This window comes from Corvus cornix, chromosome 12, assembly GCF_000738735.6.
Source record: "Corvus cornix cornix isolate S_Up_H32 chromosome 12, ASM73873v5, whole genome shotgun sequence".
Classification (NCBI taxonomy): Eukaryota; Metazoa; Chordata; class Aves; order Passeriformes; family Corvidae; genus Corvus; species Corvus cornix.
The window spans coordinates 6,164,047-6,182,225 of NC_046342.1; the positions used below are offsets into that span (position 1 = coordinate 6,164,047).

At 44.2% G+C, this 18,179-nt stretch overlaps 1 protein-coding gene across 1 annotated transcript in view; it reads left to right on the forward strand.

Moving 5' to 3' along the window:
* DNAH1 (dynein axonemal heavy chain 1) overlaps positions 1-18,179 on the forward strand; it is a 71,474-nt gene that overhangs the window by 6,493 nt on the left and 46,802 nt on the right. Inside the window, exons 4-19 of the mRNA XM_039559265.1 lie at positions 1,397-1,571; positions 2,081-2,237; positions 2,774-2,906; positions 3,875-4,036; positions 4,553-4,805; positions 6,052-6,209; positions 7,036-7,247; positions 8,483-8,778; positions 9,777-9,927; positions 10,505-10,698; positions 11,567-11,792; positions 12,416-12,535; positions 13,331-13,413; positions 14,846-14,987; positions 16,076-16,231; positions 17,234-17,432. Of these exons, the coding sequence (XP_039415199.1) occupies positions 1,397-1,571; positions 2,081-2,237; positions 2,774-2,906; positions 3,875-4,036; positions 4,553-4,805; positions 6,052-6,209; positions 7,036-7,247; positions 8,483-8,778; positions 9,777-9,927; positions 10,505-10,698; positions 11,567-11,792; positions 12,416-12,535; positions 13,331-13,413; positions 14,846-14,987; positions 16,076-16,231; positions 17,234-17,432 (2,817 nt within the window). The remainder of the gene's footprint in view (positions 1-1,396; positions 1,572-2,080; positions 2,238-2,773; positions 2,907-3,874; positions 4,037-4,552; positions 4,806-6,051; positions 6,210-7,035; positions 7,248-8,482; positions 8,779-9,776; positions 9,928-10,504; positions 10,699-11,566; positions 11,793-12,415; positions 12,536-13,330; positions 13,414-14,845; positions 14,988-16,075; positions 16,232-17,233; positions 17,433-18,179) is intronic.

An 18,179-nucleotide genomic window follows, 5' to 3' on the forward strand; every position in this document is an offset into this window, starting at 1 on the left:
ACAAATCAGGGCCAGTCTGTAAAGACCCCAAGCAAGAGATGCACACGAGGCTCAAGAGCTGCATTTTAGGGATTCCTCAAAACTATGTTGTGGACCGTGCAAGTGTTTAAGAGCACATTCGTGCCAGGCTAGCTGCCCTTCCTGAGGGAGGGAAATAGAGAAAGTGGAGCCAGTTAGTGGCCATTTCCTTTAGTCTCTAAGCAGACAACATATAGCTACAAGGGTTGAGTCAGGGGCCATTTAAGAAGGACAAGGAATGACCTCTTAGAAGAGCCTTGCTGTACCTAACCATCCTGAAATGTCTGGCTTTAGCATTATTGGCTGCTCTGCACAATTGCTTTTAAATCAAGGGTCACATCCATGACTCCAGAAGCACATGCAATACAGTGAACAATTGGGTTCAAAGCTTGACATTCAAAATACCCAATTACAAATCAGTACCTTAAGTTTCTCCATGATAGAGTGTGAAAGTTCATCAAAGGAAAATCTCTCACTCCACTAAAATCTATTTTTAGTTCAATGCTTAGCTCTGTCTAGGGAATAGTGCTTTTTAAAGCCTGCATGCAATTACTTAATTTAGGTTAAGCTTCAAATTCCCAGTTTGCTGCTGTTCTATTATTTGCAACTTGTTTAGCAATATAAACAGTTTGGTTTATTTATGGGGTAAATGACATGGTTTAATTTCTGCCAGTTATTGGAAATGTATACTTTTTGCTTAGTCCAAATTTCTGTTGAAAACTTCTGGCCAAATGGTGAGATTGTTGGCTGTTTAACTCATTTTTTTCTCACACCATTGCTGATGTGAGTGGGTGGTTTGGTTGAGCAAAAGCTGAGAAGAGAGAGGTTTGTCCCAAGGTGTGAATAGGCACTTCAGCAGACAAAGATGACCTGAGCAACTTCTTTTGCCCTGCAATATTCATAAGCCCTTTATCACCACCTTGACCAAGTTCCTCCCAGCTATGACTGACTCTTGGTCTCAGGGCCCCCCAGAGAGGCAGGGGAATCCCATCCCTTTCCGAGGGTGATGGAAGCTGTGCACTGGAGACAGTAACTTGCCCACTATCATGTAGAGAGTCCATAGCAAAGCTGGGAACAAAACAGAGCTCCTTAGAGCCGGGTCAGTGCCTTTCCCCCTAAAAATCTGCATGACAGTAATCCTCAGTGGAGGTTTCTTCTATGCCATCATTTTGATACTGGAAAACCACAATCACATATTGTAGCAGGGGGAAAAAAGGTCTGTCTTTCTGTTTCTAATTTGATGTCTGCTTGATTTCTCTTATAAATCTAGTGAAGTGACTTCTGCAACCCAATAGACAGCAGAGTCCTCGTTTGTGTGTGAAGGTAAAGCAAAGCGATGCCTGGTGGTTTCAGACATGTGTTTCTCTTTGTCTCTTAGTTACAAAATTGAAGCTGCCTGGGAACTTCAAAAGTCTCCTGGATCAGCAAATGGTTGGACCATCCACTGAGGATGTCACTGAGTCAGATTTCCCTGTACAATCATTTAAGCCCAAAGTGCACATGCCCTTCAAACGGATTCCAGGGCAAAACCCTCGGAAGGTTGAAGAAGAGAGGTGAGTAACCAGAAAATGGCTAGAGGCATCATTGTGGAATGGATGCAGCAGGTTAGGGTGTTGGTTTTTGTTTTCAAGACATGACATATCAAAAATCCTTAAGGAAACCTTATCCTTAAAGGCAATGGTCTCCAAAATGAGGCGTGCACACATTGCAGAGGGTGCAAAAGACAATTCACTGGGATGAGGGAAGAAAATAATGTTTTTAAATAGTGTTTATGTCATCTTTTTGTCATTCTTTTTTTAATTTCTGGTTTTGTGTATGCTCTATAATGGGTATAATATTTTAGTACAGTAGTACACATATATAATTTATAGATTGGAGTAACTGATCATTCTAGGTCACTTCCACTGAATTATTTTGTGCTATAAATGAAGAAATAGACATGAATGCAATGTGTACTAAAAATATTTTTACTGATAGGGGTGCACAGTAAAAAAGTGGAGTCATAGGCATAGGAATGCTTATAGGCACATCAAATGGTTATTTCCCTTCTGATTTAAACCAGGAGGAGACGGCTGTATCTCACCTTTGATATTGCTGAGCTCTTAGCCAGCAAGGGGATAGACTCTAATCAGCTGATGCCAAGGCACTATGACCCTGACAATATTCCACCTATTGAGGAGACAAAAGATTCTGTCTTTCCCATTTATCTCCCATTAAAGGTAAGAGAGCATGTTTGGTACTTGTGATCTGTCTCCTTGCTTATACCACAGGAGGTTTCTAAGGATGGCAGGACACTTAGCCAGTATTGACGCAGCAAGCAACAAAACAAGGAAATGCTTTGGAACTGTCTTGGGCTCTGAAGGGTCTCTACAAGATGCTGACCATCTTCTGCAGGGTGCCCCCAACTTTTGTCAGAACTGATAGTCCTTGAGAGTGCTCCTCATTGTCCTTTGTGTGTCCAAAGGGAAGGTGCCTCATGCTTCCTACTGAGCACAGTAGTCAGCAGTATTGCTGCAGGAGACCTTTCCAGGTGTTGGTCTGTTCTCCCCAGGAAAGGGCTGGAAGTACAGATACTGCTGTTTGGGAGAAAACTGTGACTAAAGATCAGCACAGCTTTTGCACCTGGACTGGTTTCTGTATTTTGTAGCCCGTTTAGGAACTGAATTTGAATGTTTTCCTCTCATGAAATTTTTTATTTGGGTGTTTTCTTGTTTCTGAAGTAAAGCTTAATTTCACTCATGTCCTTGCTTTTTAGGTATTTGACAATGATGAATATGACTGTCGAACTCCAGAAGAGTGGATCTCACTAGGACTGGAGCCAGGATCTTCTGATAGAAAGCCAGTGCCTGGAAAAGCACTTTTACCTACAGATGATGTACTTGGACATGGTAAAACTTGAATCAGTTACTGCTCAAGCAGGGCAACACTAACAGTTACAGGCCCTTTCAGCAGAAGGGAGCATGTAGATTCTGATGAGTGTAGCTCTGAATAGCAGAAAAGCCATATCTCATTTTGATCAGGCTCAGGCAGTCAGAGCAAGAGATGAGCGATCTCACTGACTGCCAGTCCTGCTCTGGACTGTTCCCACTTTTTAAAAGTAGCCTTTGCCTTTTGACTTCCCGTCAGCACAGACAAAATTTCTCTTTATTGGTGCATAGCTATCTTCATGGAGTTAGGTACCTTCCACACAGTATGTTCTGCCAGGATTTCACTGCAAGTGCAGGATCAGAAGACAAGTTCAGACTACAGTGAGCATACAAATAGTAAACCTGGGCCAAATTAAGTGATGTGGACATTGTTTTCCCGTCATTTGGAGCCTTCTCAATGAGAAGACATTACTATGTACGGTTGTACTGATGTCCAGCCGTGGCTGCAGCTCATATTAACACATCTGCAATAGCTTTAAAGCGTGGGAACTGGCATCTACAGCTCTGGAGCAGCCTCCAGAGGCTTGACTGACTGCAAAACTGAAGCATAAAACATAAGCTCTGTGTATCCTTGGGCAGCCAGCATGTGATGGCTGAGTTCTGCTTGCAGCTGTCCTGGGGAACACCACACCTGATCACTGACTCAACTCCTCAGGTTGAGTGGACAGCATAATGCTGTCCTGACTTGTATCCATATTGATACCAATATACATGCATAGCTGTCTGGTGTGTGCAAAAAGTTGGGAATTCTAAGCTGTAAGACCTAAGTTCATTATTTAATTGGTCACAGCAGAAACTATGTGAGATTGACTGAGATTCAAATGAGCAAGTGGATTTGACTGTGGCATGACCACTCTGATCTGGAAAGTCCATTTGCTGTAGCCTCCAGGAGAATGGACTAACCCTGTTTTAATCCTTGGCTCTCTCAGAGGACCCCAAAAGCCAGGACTTGATCTACGAGTGGATTGATGTTGGTGTTCTGGATTATGACAAGGAGACAGAGCTCTACTTGGTCCATAAAACAGACAAGAAAGGTCTGGTGCGTGATGAAGAAGGGAGACCCATCCTCAATGGAGGAATAACTCAAGAAGGTGTGTTTCAGATAAGGTCTTTTGGGAGCTGTCATATAGTCTGAGAGCCAGTTCATTATCCATGCTTTTCCTAGCTGGAGATGGGAAGGACACCAAGAAGTCATTTAAACCCTTTCACTGTTATCACTTGATATGTGTCTGTTTAATTTGTCTGAAAAAAACATCCAGGGAAGAGAACTCCACACCTTAATTTGATACCCTGTTTGAGGTTTTGCCTTTGGAGATACCTTTCCTTTTAATCCATCTCCCATCCTTCTGCCTTCAAGAAAAGTAAAATGTTGGTCTTTCTGGGTCAATGCCATTTTGAAAGGGAATGTGGACAGATTAAAATGAAGTACTGTTCTCTTAAAAGGGAATGCCCCTTATCTCTTGCTGTCCTCACCTTTGGTCCCTCATTTTGATCTCCTGCACGCAGCCCAATTATCCCGTCTATCGAAAAGCTGCTGTCAGCACTGCAAGCCATTCTGAGGTTTGTTTTCCTTGCAGACTCTTGTAAGCTGTACTTTCCTTTCCCAGGAAGAGCTCCATTGTTGCCGTGTCAGTACTGGGTGCCACGAGTTTGCCTGCAGTTCCTGGCCGAGGATCCCCAGGTGTTTGCGGAGCGCGTGGCCTCTGCCGACAGCACGCGCAAGAAGACGCAGGGGCTGCTCATGTACCACTTGTACGTGGACTGCATGGCCACAGAGGGCGTGGAGAGCATCAGTGAGAAAAGCCTGCAGAGGATGAGGTGCTTGGCTATGCAGACTCCCAAACTGAGGGATGAGACAAGGTAAAGCATCAGGTACCTGTCTGGGGGCTCAGCCTTTGGTCCATAAATGTTGTGGGACTCCATAGGGCTACAAAAGAAGTGTCAGTGGAGGCAGATCTTCAGCAGCCAACTCACAGACCATGGATCTCACCTGCCTTCCATTCTGCACACAAGCACACCACTCTGTTGCCCAGAGTGGCAGCAGAAGTAGGCAGATGGCAGCCCCAGGGACACGTGTGCAGGATGGGTGGTGTGTCAGGGTTCCCAGATAAAGTAGGTTCCGTATGCAGACCCACCAAGCCGTGCTTGCACCTGCAGTTAAGTGGCCTTCAACAGCAAGAAGGTTGACAAAAATGGCATGGCTGACCTTGCTGTCTCCCTGTGCTTTGGAGGAACAGAACATTGCTATACTGATCTGCAGACCACCCATTGTCTCCACAGACCTGGCTATTGTCTGCTGGTGACTCTTCTACCTATTAACAGCTGCTAAAACAAATCAAAAGAAGATCTGCACAGGGGGAGGCAAACAGAACAGGAGATCTCCACCTGGATATAATCGAGTATCTCTTTGTGATGCAGTTCATATCAGGGAGGCATTTTAATGTCCCTGAGCTGATGAATCATGAGCCATTGGTGGTGTTGCTGGGAATCAGCCGTGACTGATTGCCCTGCTCAGAAATAGGAAGGTGTGAAGGCCTGCATGGTCTGCCAGCCCGAACTAGAGAGTAGGAGAGTAATTAGTCTCCCTGAGCAGAAATACAGGGATAAAGAAAAGTACTCTGCCTGCTTGAGGTAAAGGATGATGACTTCCTAAGGCAAACAGAGCAGGGTTTCAGCACTAATGTGAGTGTTCTGGCTGAGGAAATGGACAACAAGAGATGTTCAGAAGGAGGCAAATGGGAGGCCAGCTTGGATAGCCCAACTTTTCCTGAACTGCCAGCTATTTTCTTTAGTTTGTGGTTATTTCTCCTTCCCTCTGTAATGTTTCTCCCCAGTGGAGATGTTGCTTTGAATTGAAAGACACTTAAGAAGGCTACAGTCCCAGTCCTCAATCCCCACTGCCTCTGTCATTAAAAGTCCAGTTGATACTTTTGCTGGCTGCTTCATTGTCTGCACAAATCTCCCGATGTGTTCAGTGGTAGATGGGCTTCTGGGTTAGCAAATTTGGGAGGGAGGGAGTGAGGGAGGGGTGGAGTTTGCGGTAAAGCTACAGACATACTTGTGCTCAAACACCATGGGTTCTCAGTGTTTCTGTGTCTTGTAACAGCATGTTAGACTATATGAGCAGCCTGGAGAAAGAAGTGAAATTAGAGTATAAACACATCATGAACAGGATCAGCTTTGACAGAATCATTGCTTCCAAACCCCAGATGTTTTCTTATGTCACCCTGCCAGACAAAGAGGAGAAGGAAGCACCAGAGAAAGGTAGGGGTCACAGTGAAGCAGTTTGAATTCAGTGGAGTTACCTCTTGTCTTTGATAGGATTCGTGGTTTGCTGTAGGAACTCTCAGGTTCATGGTCATGATTAGAGCTCATAAGGGGCAGCAGCAGGAGATTATGTGAGACTTTTGAGCGTGTCTCCTCTTTTTTAGGGTATATTTGCATGTTCATGTTACCTCACTAAAATACATTTGAACTCATCAGCTAAGCTGCAGTAATTCTGCAAGCGTACCCTTAATGGCACCAAATGTTTGGCAGTGTGATTAGCTTAGCACTGTGCTGGGGCTCACTGCCTTGCCTTTGCTGTGCCCAGCTGGCAAATGCCTCAGGTGTGGAAGAGGGCTCAGGCTCTTTTAGAGTCCCAAACAGGAGGAAAATGGCCCCAGTGAAAGACTAGGTGGGGGGAGGCATATTTTGTGCACTTCAATCTTCCAAAGGCTGGAAGGCCTTGAGGTAGTTCACAAGTGGCCTCTCACAGATGAGATGACTCAGCTGTGCCTTGAAGCCTCAGTAGGAAGTTTCTTCAGTTCCAATTTTCTTTCTCATGGAAACTTCATGAGCCAAAGCCTTGGGAAGGTCAGGCACCAAGACAGCACCTCAGCCCCTAATGGGAGGCTGTAGAAGGTCTCTGCTGCAGGGCAGAGACTCCCTCTTTCATCCAGCCCTCTGCTGAAGCTGCTACATGATAAGGCCTATGCATCAGAGCAGAGTCCTTTTCACAAGTGCTTCCCAAAGGGAGCTGTACTCTAAAAACAGAAGCTGGAATGGCTGTTGCACGCAATGACATTATTTTTTTTTTTTTTGGTGCTAGGGCTTGTCTCTATCCCAGACTATCCTTTTCGTAAACAACAGAGAGAATTCAACTTTCTCTCACTCCTGACCAGTCCAGAAGTCATCCATCTCCTTGCACAGGTACAGGATGAGTGCAACAAGGCAGCTGTCATGTCTCTGTTTAACACAACCTTAACCAAAACTGTCACTCTGGAGGAATTTGAAAAGATCCAGACCGAGACCTTCACTCAGGTGAGCAGAAGAAGTGTGAGGGGTGACTGCATGGAGCAGCCAGCAGTGCTGTCAGTGTGTATTAGACAGATGCAGCAGCTGCAGATTGATTTTCTGGAAACTGATGAGCTGTCGAAGGAGACATCATGTTTGGGGCAGGGAGGAATTTGCATGTGCCTGTCAAATTTATTGGGGTGTGGGGAGAATGGGCTGAAAGAGTCATAGTCTCCTGGTTAGGATCAGCCAGTGCTGACCATGCTCTTAAGTCATGTGTTAAACAAGTGGCCATAAAGGGCTGCAGCCCCTCTTTCCTCCACCTGGTTTATATGCAGATATGAGTCCTGGTTGGCATTCAAAAGTTTCTCTTTTTTCCCCTTTTATTTCTTTTTCTTTATTTCCCCATCCATCCAGTTGCAAGGCACAAGATCCTTGATTCCCCCTGAAACACTCACGGGGGTAATGTTTTTCTACACTCTGTGTTCTTTATGTACTTAATTAAATTACTCTGCTTGCAATGCCAGCAGATAGAGTAGGACAAAAATTTGCAACTCTGTGGTAATGCCCACCAGAGGATCTTCATGTCCTCTGATTGAGGGCAGCACGTTGCGCCCTGGATGTGGCCACACAGAGTAGGTTGCACACTAAATCAGTGGCAGAGAATGTGCTGGTCCTTCCCAGTCCCATGCTGTTTCAGCTTGGCAGTGTTGTCATCCACTCAGTGACTAAGGTTCTTTTATTACACACAAACAGCAAACTGCCTGTGGAGCAGAAGTGACACTTGGTGGTATTTTTAATAAATTAAAATACTGCAAACTGCTGCTGCCCTTGGCTTCTTCTGCTCTTTCTTCTCACTTGTCAAGAGAAGACAGCATTCTGTCCTTTACGTGCTCATCCTACTGTCTACAACTTTTTGTGAGGGACCCTGACACAGGCAGCTCCAGGGATACTGCTCTATAGAAAAGAGAACAAAAAGGAAACAGTGTGTATAAAACAGAGAATAGAGAACTCCCACTTTTTAATATCAGGCTTTCTTTTTGTGGGTCTTTTGTCAGTGAAGGAGATATATGACCAGGTTCAGATGCCACATGTGTGGGGAAGGGGGTTGAGAGCTACTTTTAGCTACCACAGCTCTGAGACAACAGTTTCCTTTCACAGCAGAGAAAGGTCCAGCAGCCCCAGTTAGCAGCTCACCTTGCCATAATGTTTTCCCATCAGCCCTCGGAGGATTACTCAGCGTGCTTTTTTCTTTGCCCTAGGTTCAGGAATTTCTTAAGGATACTTGGGTCAATACTGTAAAGATTGCGATTAAGAGCAGCCTTAGCAATGCAGGCAAATGGTTTGACCTGGAGCAGAGTGACTGGGATGCCTACCAGAGGTCCAAGCTGTGTAAGCTGATGGAGCGCATCAGATTCATGCTTCAGGACTCTCTGCGGTACCTGGTCCAGAGATCTCTCATCAGCTTCACCCAGTTTGTGCTGGATGCTTGCCAGAGTGTCCTGAATTGCTCAAAGGACATGAAATGGGGAAGTGACATCGCCATCAGTCCCTACATGTAAGAAAGAAAGAAAAATAAGGGATGGAAAGAGCAGAAAAGTATAGTGCTGTTGTCTTTTTAACTACTGTTTTGCAAGCAAGCTTTGCTCTGTATGGGGGCTTTAAGCTGGGCTGTTTTCCCTAATCCCCCACTTGACACGTTCACTGGAGTATGGAAGAAGGACAGGGAGCTGGCTGCTCTGTTAGTACAGCTTTCCAGCTGCAGCCCATCAGAACCAAGGTCTGCTGTTTTGATGTACTGTTCTAAAGACCAGCCACCTCCAACATTCTTGCGGGAGCAAATTGTTACTGCTAGATTCTTTCTGGATGCCAGGAGGAAGAATATCAGGAGCATGGCTGCTTAATTTCATTCTTAGATGAAACCTCAGAATTAGAATCTAACCTGGGATCTCTGAAAAATACCAAATTTAGGTTATCACAGTGCCTAAAATTTTATTCCACTGGGTATTGATTTAAGGATTTTTGCTTTTTGTGGTGTTAAAGAAGGAACATTTAGAAATGGAAAGGCAGAAGAAAAGAAAAAAAAAAAGCCCTGCCACCCATGAGGCCTCTTACCTTTAAGGCAGTGGAAGTCTTGACACTGACTTCAGCTGATCCTGAGCCGTGCTGGTCACATGCAAGATTGGGAAAATCTAATATAACTTCTGGAAGGTGCATTTTAGGAGTATATTGGAGATACTGAATGCCTAGTTTGAAGAGCACATGCGATTTTTCTGTAAAGCAGCTCCAGTTCTCAAGATAAGGTTATGACTTTTGGGGATCCTGATATGTCATGGTTGATGGTTCCTTCACCTATGATAGAAAAAGGTTCTCAAAGTCTTTAATGGTAAATTCAGAACACAGTGTTTTATATTTTCATCTGCATGAGACAGTCCTCTTATCCTCTGCTTTCCTTTCCTGTCCAGGAGGCATTTTAGTATCAGCACCAGAGCAATACAGTTGTGTATCGTTGTCTCAAAAAGCATCCCTGTTCTTTCTTATCTCTGCCCACCACAGGCCTCAAGGGAATCCACTCTTTGTAACAAACATTAAGCTAGACAGCAGTGGCATCCTCTACAGCCCCTCTGTGGAGAGCTTTGAGACATCCCTCATTGCTCTGTTCGACAGCGGAATCCTGGCGACTCACACTATCCCACAGCTGGAGCAGGTGAACACTTGTGCATCAACAGTGATACAGCTGTGCACGTGTCAGTGCATTGCAGCTCAGCACAGACACCCCTGAGCTCGTACTCAGGGAGAGGTGCAGAAGTGGGTACTTGGGAGTTCAGTTAAATTAATCTGGGTACAGCACTGTGCTCATGCAGTTCTGTTCTGATAGGATTTTGTCAGTCTCCCCAGCCTCATAGCTCTTTTGTCTGGTGGTTATTTCTGCTTTTGTGTTGCAGGTTCTGTGGGCACATGGACACTCTGGTTGCCCTGAGTGCATGGTGGCTGGTAAAAGCAGACTCATAAAGGAAATAGTATTGTTTCCAATTCTGTCAGTTTGATGCAGGTCTCTTCTGCATATGCATCCTTCTGTCTGCTACTGTGAAAGCCCTGTCTCCCTAGATCCTCATTCTTTGGGGAGTGGGGCACATAAAACTGATAAAACAATTCCTGACACAATGTAGAAGTGTGGACTGCAGGAGTTCCCAAAGGTGCCACCAGGGATTGCCTTTCCCCTCTCCTGAGGAGGCACAGTTAGCTCTGTTAGTCCTGAAAGACCTCTCTTCTTCCCCTTCCAGTATGTGTTGGAGAACATGGATATCACAGGCACCCACATGCTGGAATCAGTGGGTTTGCAAGAGCCAGAAGTGGAAGAGCTACGGGAGGCTCTGCGCTCTGCCATTCAGAAGACTGGGATCCCACTCAAAGCCTACGGCAAGAAATATGAGAAGTTCTTAGAGATAAATAACAATGACATCAAGTACTTCCTAAAGTAAGTGGCTTCTGACAAAACCCCTGTGACCCCAGTGACAAGCCTTTGTGGAAGCTGTTGTGTGGATGTTCATGAGAGTGTGGGGCCTGTTCTGAGACCACGTGCCTCAGATGTGAGATCAGGCCCCTGTCAGAGGCTGCCTTCAGTCATGGGTGACAGTCCATGCTTTTAGAGGACACTGGTGGTGGCACTGGGAATTTCTTCCTGTCTCTGACAGCAGTCACATTCCTGTCATGCTTGTCAGTATAATTGGAGATATTAATGGCCCTAAAAATGAATCATCCTGTTTGAGAATCCAGTTAGCATACTTGACTCTGACCTCCTTCATATAGTGTCTGCTCAGGCTGATAGCATTCTGTAGAATGTTTTCTTTTGTTTCAACTTCATTGTTTTCACTGCCAAAACTCCTTGCACCTATTCTGTCCTTTAGCCTCTGTTACTTTAATGGACTTCTGTTTAGGTATTATGTTTTCTCCAAACAGTGGGAATGAAGCCCTTTTCTCTTTTCGTATTCCAGCTTAATCAATTTACAAATCCCATCTGACAAAGTCCTGTCTCTCCCCAGAACACACTGAAGTGCCTATCCTCCCCTGAAGTGCCTCCTGATGCTGTCCTGTTTACACCAGTGCTTCTATTTTGTCTCTCCCTCTCTTGTTGCCGTATTTCCTCTTTCATCTCTTTTTTCTACTCCTTTTCTGCAGCTAAAATACTTCGTGCTCTTATTCCACTCCACATCTATTGTGTAAATGTATGCCTCATTAATTTCATGTCTTGATCCTTTGAGTGGACACAAACAGCCTGGATGCTGAAATATTCTCAAATATTAAGGTCTACACTGCCATTTTTTTGTTGGTGTTTTAATTTACAGAGACTATCAAGAGCAATTTCCACCTACCCAGGAGGTGATGAAGATAGTAAGCACGTACTTGTCTGAAAAGGAGACCCTGGACCACCTTCTACCTAGTTCTATTATCATTGGCCCCTTTCAAGTCAGGATAGAACATATTAGGCATGATCTGTCTGACAAACACAAAGCACTTGCCACTGCTATGTTGGACATGCTGGCTAAAACCCTCCATTCTCAGGTGCAGAAAGTAAGTTACCTGGTTCAGTGGATTATCTGTCTGTGTCTTGTCTTGTCCTTCTGCTTTTGAAGTTGCTGTGTTTTTGTGAAATGGCCAAAAGGCCGCATTAATGAGGATATTTTAAAGATCTCACTGGGGTGATTATTTAAAATTAAAATTATAGGGGATATATGCAAACTCAACCAAATCAAGTATTAAATATACTTAAGAAATTACATGCCTGAAAGCTGTATCTCATGAGATGAATTCTTCAAGACCTTGCCATCTTACAAAAGTGTGTTGGTGGATTGAAAAGATCTGTCTAGTAGACAACTGGAAAGTCCTTTTGCTTGCTCTGAGGATAACTGGAATATAGGCAATTGCCTCTGCCAGCTGGTTGTCTAAATCTGTTATTATCATCATTTCCACTACATACCTGCAGTTCCTCTTCCTCGTTTTTTGGCAGTCTCATTCAGTTTGACCTCAAATGAGATGGATGGGAAAAGACTGTGAAAAGAAAAACCAGAACAGGGCTGTGTACTCATCACTTAGACCACCTTCAGAATGGGAAGTGGGTGGATCATGGCAGGTTTTCCAGTTTGCCTATTAGCAATTGGTGACTTTTTGATGGTCTTTGCTGGGTCCTGCTGCAGATCTGTGAGGCATATGAAACGGTCAGCGTCAAAATGCATGAGAAACCAAAGAACATCGAGGAGCTGACCGAGCTGCGGGACTGGCTGAAGGGAGTGCCCGAGCAGCTGGCAGTGCAGCAGGTAGGGCAGGCTCTCCTTTGGACAGGGACTTCAAGGGAAGTGAGGAGGAAATTTGTCAATGTAATGTGTGGTGTCTCAGAAGCAGAACTCCATTTTTTTTACTTGCACGTCTTTGCGTGCAATGCCACGAGATTCCTGGCTTTGTATTTTTATAATTCCTAAGATTTGTATTTTTAAATACACATATCACAAATTTAAATATCTTTGCAAAACAAAATAGAAGTTAAAAATCTTGCCTAAAATACTTACATGTGCATTTTGCTGCCTTCATGATCCATTCTGCATTTGTATACTGAACAGCTATCTTCTAAAAATGAATGCTGTTTTCCGGAAAATCTTTCTGTTACCCAGTGCTCAAATTGCTGTTAATATATTTTTTCTAATAGGACATTTCAGTACCGAGTTATTTCAAAGTTATTTGAAGTGTAAGTCTTTTCCTAGCTGAACAAATGGGGAACAAAGGCATCAAGCTGTAAGCTGACTTGTCTATGCCAATGAGGGAACCTGGAGGATAACCTAAAACACTCGATTTCTGTCCAGCACTTTATCCACTAGGTCACACTTCTTTTCATTCCCATAGAACAGAGGGTGATGATGGCACGATCATTCACAGAACAAGGGGTTGTAAATCCATTCCCACTGTTCACACAGCACAGAAGCAGCCCACATCACATTAAGCTTGTGTGACTAACGCTCTTCAAAGGCACCTCATGAAAATGAGGTGTACACCAGAGACTTGGAATCAGCATGGTCTAAAGGTGTCTACTTTTTGTCTCTTTCTCTCACCCTGTGCAGCAACTGATTGAGGAAGTCATGGAAGATTACAAGGTCATGGACGACTTCCTTTACAATCTTACTGAAGAAGATTTCACCGACAAGTGAGCACAAGGCATTTCTCCCACCGTCAAAGTGGGACTCTTTGCAGCAATTACCATTCTCAGTGCTTCAGGGGCCATGTGTCTATCAAGGGCTCCTGCAGAACTTCTAAGTGTCTCTCAGGCTATATGAGCACTGAATTCTTGAAATGAAGTTCGTAGACAAGAAGTGTGAGTTCATGCTGCCTTCTGGCCTGGGGCAAGGCAAACTGGTAGCTATTAACCTGTTTAACATAGTAAAGCCCTTTTCTCTGGGTGGTTTTTTTTTTTGGATTTTGGGATTTTTTTGAGATACTTGCAAGGTCTCAAAGTGTGTGGTTTAGTCTGTGTCTGAAACTAAATGAACACTTCTAAGATAGAAACACTCCCAGGGTTTTCTTAGGACTAGGAAAGAATCTGAACCCTTATTATTACTGCAGTTCTTCTCCAAGCAGCCTCCTCTTAGTTTTGTTATTCAGATTGTGGCCTGACTATGCCCCAATAGCAGTGTCAGCTCACAAACACAGCTACAAGGCTTCTAAAGTTTGCTCAGCCCGGGAAGCACTTCTCTTATGACATGTACTTGGTCCAGCATGTCTGCAACCTGACTGAGTCTCTGCAGAGTGCTCCTGAAACTAGAAACGTGGGGTGCAAGGTGCAAAAACCCCACAGAAGCTGCAGGAAAGCAGCTCAGCCGCAGGCCAGCTTGGAGAAGGCGTGGCTGTATTCCTGCTGCCCAGAGCTGCCACAGGCAGGACCAGTAGGAGATGGCTGCATCCCCAGGTGCTGGGAGGGGTGTGACCTCCAGTGTAATGTGCAAACCTTGTACCTGGCATTGCACACAGGCTGAGGGTCCAAATGGAGGCAGTAATAGGTGGGCTATGGCTGAGCAAGAACTGAGAAACCTGCCTGGGCATGAGCAGCCACTTTGTGCAGCCTCTCCTGGATCTACAACGCTCTCCCAAGGGCACGCTGCAGAATCCTGGGCTTCCCTGCATCTGGGTTATGCTGGCCCCTCACTGCCCTGATTAACAGGAGACTGGCTTTTTTAGTAGCCCTGAAAAGCCATAAGCCAAGAGTCTGACCCCATTTTTTTTTCAGCTCCTTGCAAATACATTCAAAGACAGACATTCCCTCTGGATGCCAACTGTTATTTTGCTGTCTCCTAGCTTTTCAGCAATGTAGTGGATTTGTTCCTTTTAAAAAGGCCCTCCACTTCTCCCCAGCTCTCTCCAGCTGAATAGCCTAGTCACAAGGACTGCATATCAACAAGACAAGCTGGAAAAAAATGTTTTGTTGAAAGCACATGTGTTTCTGTTGTTGTAAAGCTTCCTTGTTTGGTGGGATTTCGCTTTCTCATTCTGTTATTTTCAGCATTTCAAACATATGCTCAAAAAGCTTGTCTCTTTCTCCTATTTTTTTTCCCTGTTTGTTTTCTTGTATCATGTGAATGCAGGTGGACTGCCAGTTACTGGCCAGTGAAAATGTCTATGGACTCAGAGGCCATTCGGCTCCAGCACATTGAGGATGAAGAAAGATTTCGCAAAATGCAGATTTTGGATCAGAAGGCATTTCAAGACAAAATGGATGAAATGCAGGTATTAAGCCCCTGACAATGAACTGTCCATAGAAGGGGGTCTTGAAGCTCTTGTGGTCAGCCAGGTGGGAAACTTTCAGATGAGATTTTACTCAGATGAATTTCAAGGTGAATGTGTTGTTAGACCAAATATTAACACACCCTCCCTTGGCTTTTTGTTGGCTTTTGATTAAGACTTTCCATTTTGTGTGAAAGACAATACTCTGCAGAAATACTCATTTTTCATTGAGAAGGTGTTTATACAGTGTTCCAATTCTTGGTGCTCGGGCAACGCTGGCACCTCCTTTTTCTTTCTTGTGTACTCAGTTCCCTGCAGAGCATGTCCTATGATGCGCTGCCATCAAGGGGGAAAATACAGCATTCAGCCATGGAACTCATCTTGTGGGAAAAGACCCTGAAATAATTGCAGAGTTTTGGAACTGAGATACATCTGATGTCTGCTAAAACAGTCTGAATTTTATTTTTTCCTCAGAAACTCTTAAATTCAGGGGAAAAAAGCCATTTTAGAAAGGTGTAATCATTGACCTAGATTATCTTGGAAACAGGTTCCCAAAATGATAATACCCCAACACTGGATCAAAAAACCCAAGCAAATAAAAACCAAACCCACACAAAATACCAGAACAAAATCCAAACCAAACAAACCAACCCAAGTCACCAAAACAAAACACAAAATTTATTAGAGACACTGTAGATATGTGTTGTTAAACAATTTTTGGAAACAAGCTGAGTGACTAGTAGAGCTATCATTTGCACTTTACTGACTCTGTAGCAAATAACAGTATAAATTCAGCATCAAATTTAAGCACAGATTATTGTTCCTATTCCTAGGGGGTTAACTATTGTCACAAAGAAGACAAGCAGCTGGTCATCACATTTGCAGTTTCCTCCACCTGACCAGTGGTTATTGCTCCTCCTCACCACTTTCACCATGGTCTGAACAGAAGTTGAATTGGTTTGGGGGAAGGGGAAATCGTGAGCATAAAAATCTTGCCTTTGAATGTAACAAAGAGCACACCAGGAAGCTGAGATCTCTAGAAGCAGCACTCAGCTTCAGAGTCCCAACTTAGGCTGCCTTTTCTCTTCCAGCTGACTGTAGGTGGATTTTCTGTCCAGTCAGACGTTAACCAAGCCCATGAGCTGGCTGACGATGCAAGGGGTGTCCGGAAGAAGCTGAAGGAGCTTCAGGAAATGGCAGTTCTCTACAACAACAGGGAAAGACTCTTTGGCATGAAAGTTAGTGATGTAAGTGTCAGGTCCTGTACCCACAGGACTCTGGTCTTTGTTGGGATTTCTAGGTGGTAGGTAGAGCAAATAATGAGATATAGTTCCTCAGGAAGGAATCCTTCATGCTGTTTTGGTTTATCTGGGGAACTGCTCCTCAGTCCTGTAGAATGACTACACTGCTTCATCACTCCACTGGGCTGCAGAGGAGCTGATCCCAGGTGAACGTGGAAGGATGCTCAGGGTCTGGTATTTCCACTTCCGTGAGAGACTTTGGATACCCACAGTGAGATCTGAGGGATGTTCGTGAGGAGGAATTGGTTGAGGAAGGTCTTGAAGCAGCAGCTAGGATGCATCCATTTCTCTAAGGCTGTTGCTGCAGGTCTATAGGTGTGAATGCAAGTGGTTGCATAGTGAGTGCTGGCAGCTGGCGGGGCTTGGAGCATGGTGTTCTCCTAAGGCAACAGTTTATATAGTTGCAAACACTCATTTTGCTTGTAGCTGCTCAGCTGCCAATGAGTCATTGTCATCCACATCCAGCCAAGTCTGGCTGCAGACCAGAAGTGGAGTTCACATGATGATCCTTTCCTACCCTTCAGTCTGTGATTACTTCTCCTTCCCTGTAAGGAGCCAAGTTCTGATATGATGTGTGGTGTGAGCTTTCACTGATTGTCACACCTATTGTGTGGCCTGTCGGTCAAAATCTCCTCATTCTGCAGGAGAGCTTTGTAGAGGCAAGTGGAGAGTATGCTTCCCATGCCACATGCACGGTGCAGGCACAGTTCCACTGGATGTATGTTGGCCTGAATGTGTCAAGGCCAGCTCTGCTGGTTGCTGTCCCATGGAATACATATTGTTGGCCCTGGAGAAGGTAGTTTGATATATCCTCTTGGAATACGTGTTTTATCATTGCTGGCTTCTGATTCAAAGAAGAGGTGGGCTTTTTTGGCCTTTTGACATGTAAGCTGTCATTTGGAGGTGAATACACTTGTTGCTTATGTTGTTTTTAATCTCTTTCCAAAGTACAGTGGGCTGTCCAAGATGCTTAAGGAGTTCCAGCCATACTATGATCTCTGGACTACGGTGTCAGACTGGATAAAGTGGAATGAGAGCTGGATGAATGATTCTCTCCTTAAAATTGAGGCAGAGGAGCTAGAAAAGAATGTCAATGACTCTGTTAAGACAATGCAGAGATGTGTGAAGCAGTTCAAGGATTCACCAGGTAGATGCACAGTCTGGGGAAAGGAAGTTCGTGCACATCAGCATTTTGATGTGAGGAATGTCACAGAGTGCTCTAAACAGGGATTGTCGGAATGTCACGTGTGTATTAGAGACAGCTGGGAAAATGCTAGCAAAGTTATTTTCCACTTTTTTTTTCCTGAGACTATGATGATTCACATCTAGATACTAGTTAGATGCTTGAAGTACCGGTTTGGCATGGAAACTACCAGGCTGCAAATCCCTTTTATGCCTAATTCCCACTGAAATAAAAGCCACCCTCTGATGCTGCAGTTAGTATTCACTCATATATATATATATATATATATATGTATATATATATAAAAATTGCAATAATCCAGGCTAGTCACAGAGAGCTACTATGTAGCCCACTGGCTAGACATGTGGGCTTGAGCCCTCATGTAAGTCAGGCAGCTAGGGAACTTGAATCTGGGTCTTGCAGGTGCTGTTTTCTTGGCCAGTCTTATTTTCTTTATTGGCCAATGCATTTAATGGAAAGCCAGAAGAGGTCTTGATTTTGTTATGAATAAAATGAAATTGCAAAATCTGGAAATGATCTCTGCAATATAATAACAATTTCCCTTCTTGCCTGAATGTGTATGAAATTTAGATGATTGCACTCAGCCCTTGCAATTCACATGAAGGTCTTTTGACCATTTCTCCTAATAAAGCTGAAATTGAGACTTCAGTTGTAGCTTAACTTGCCATTCCCTGATTCTCAGAGATGTGT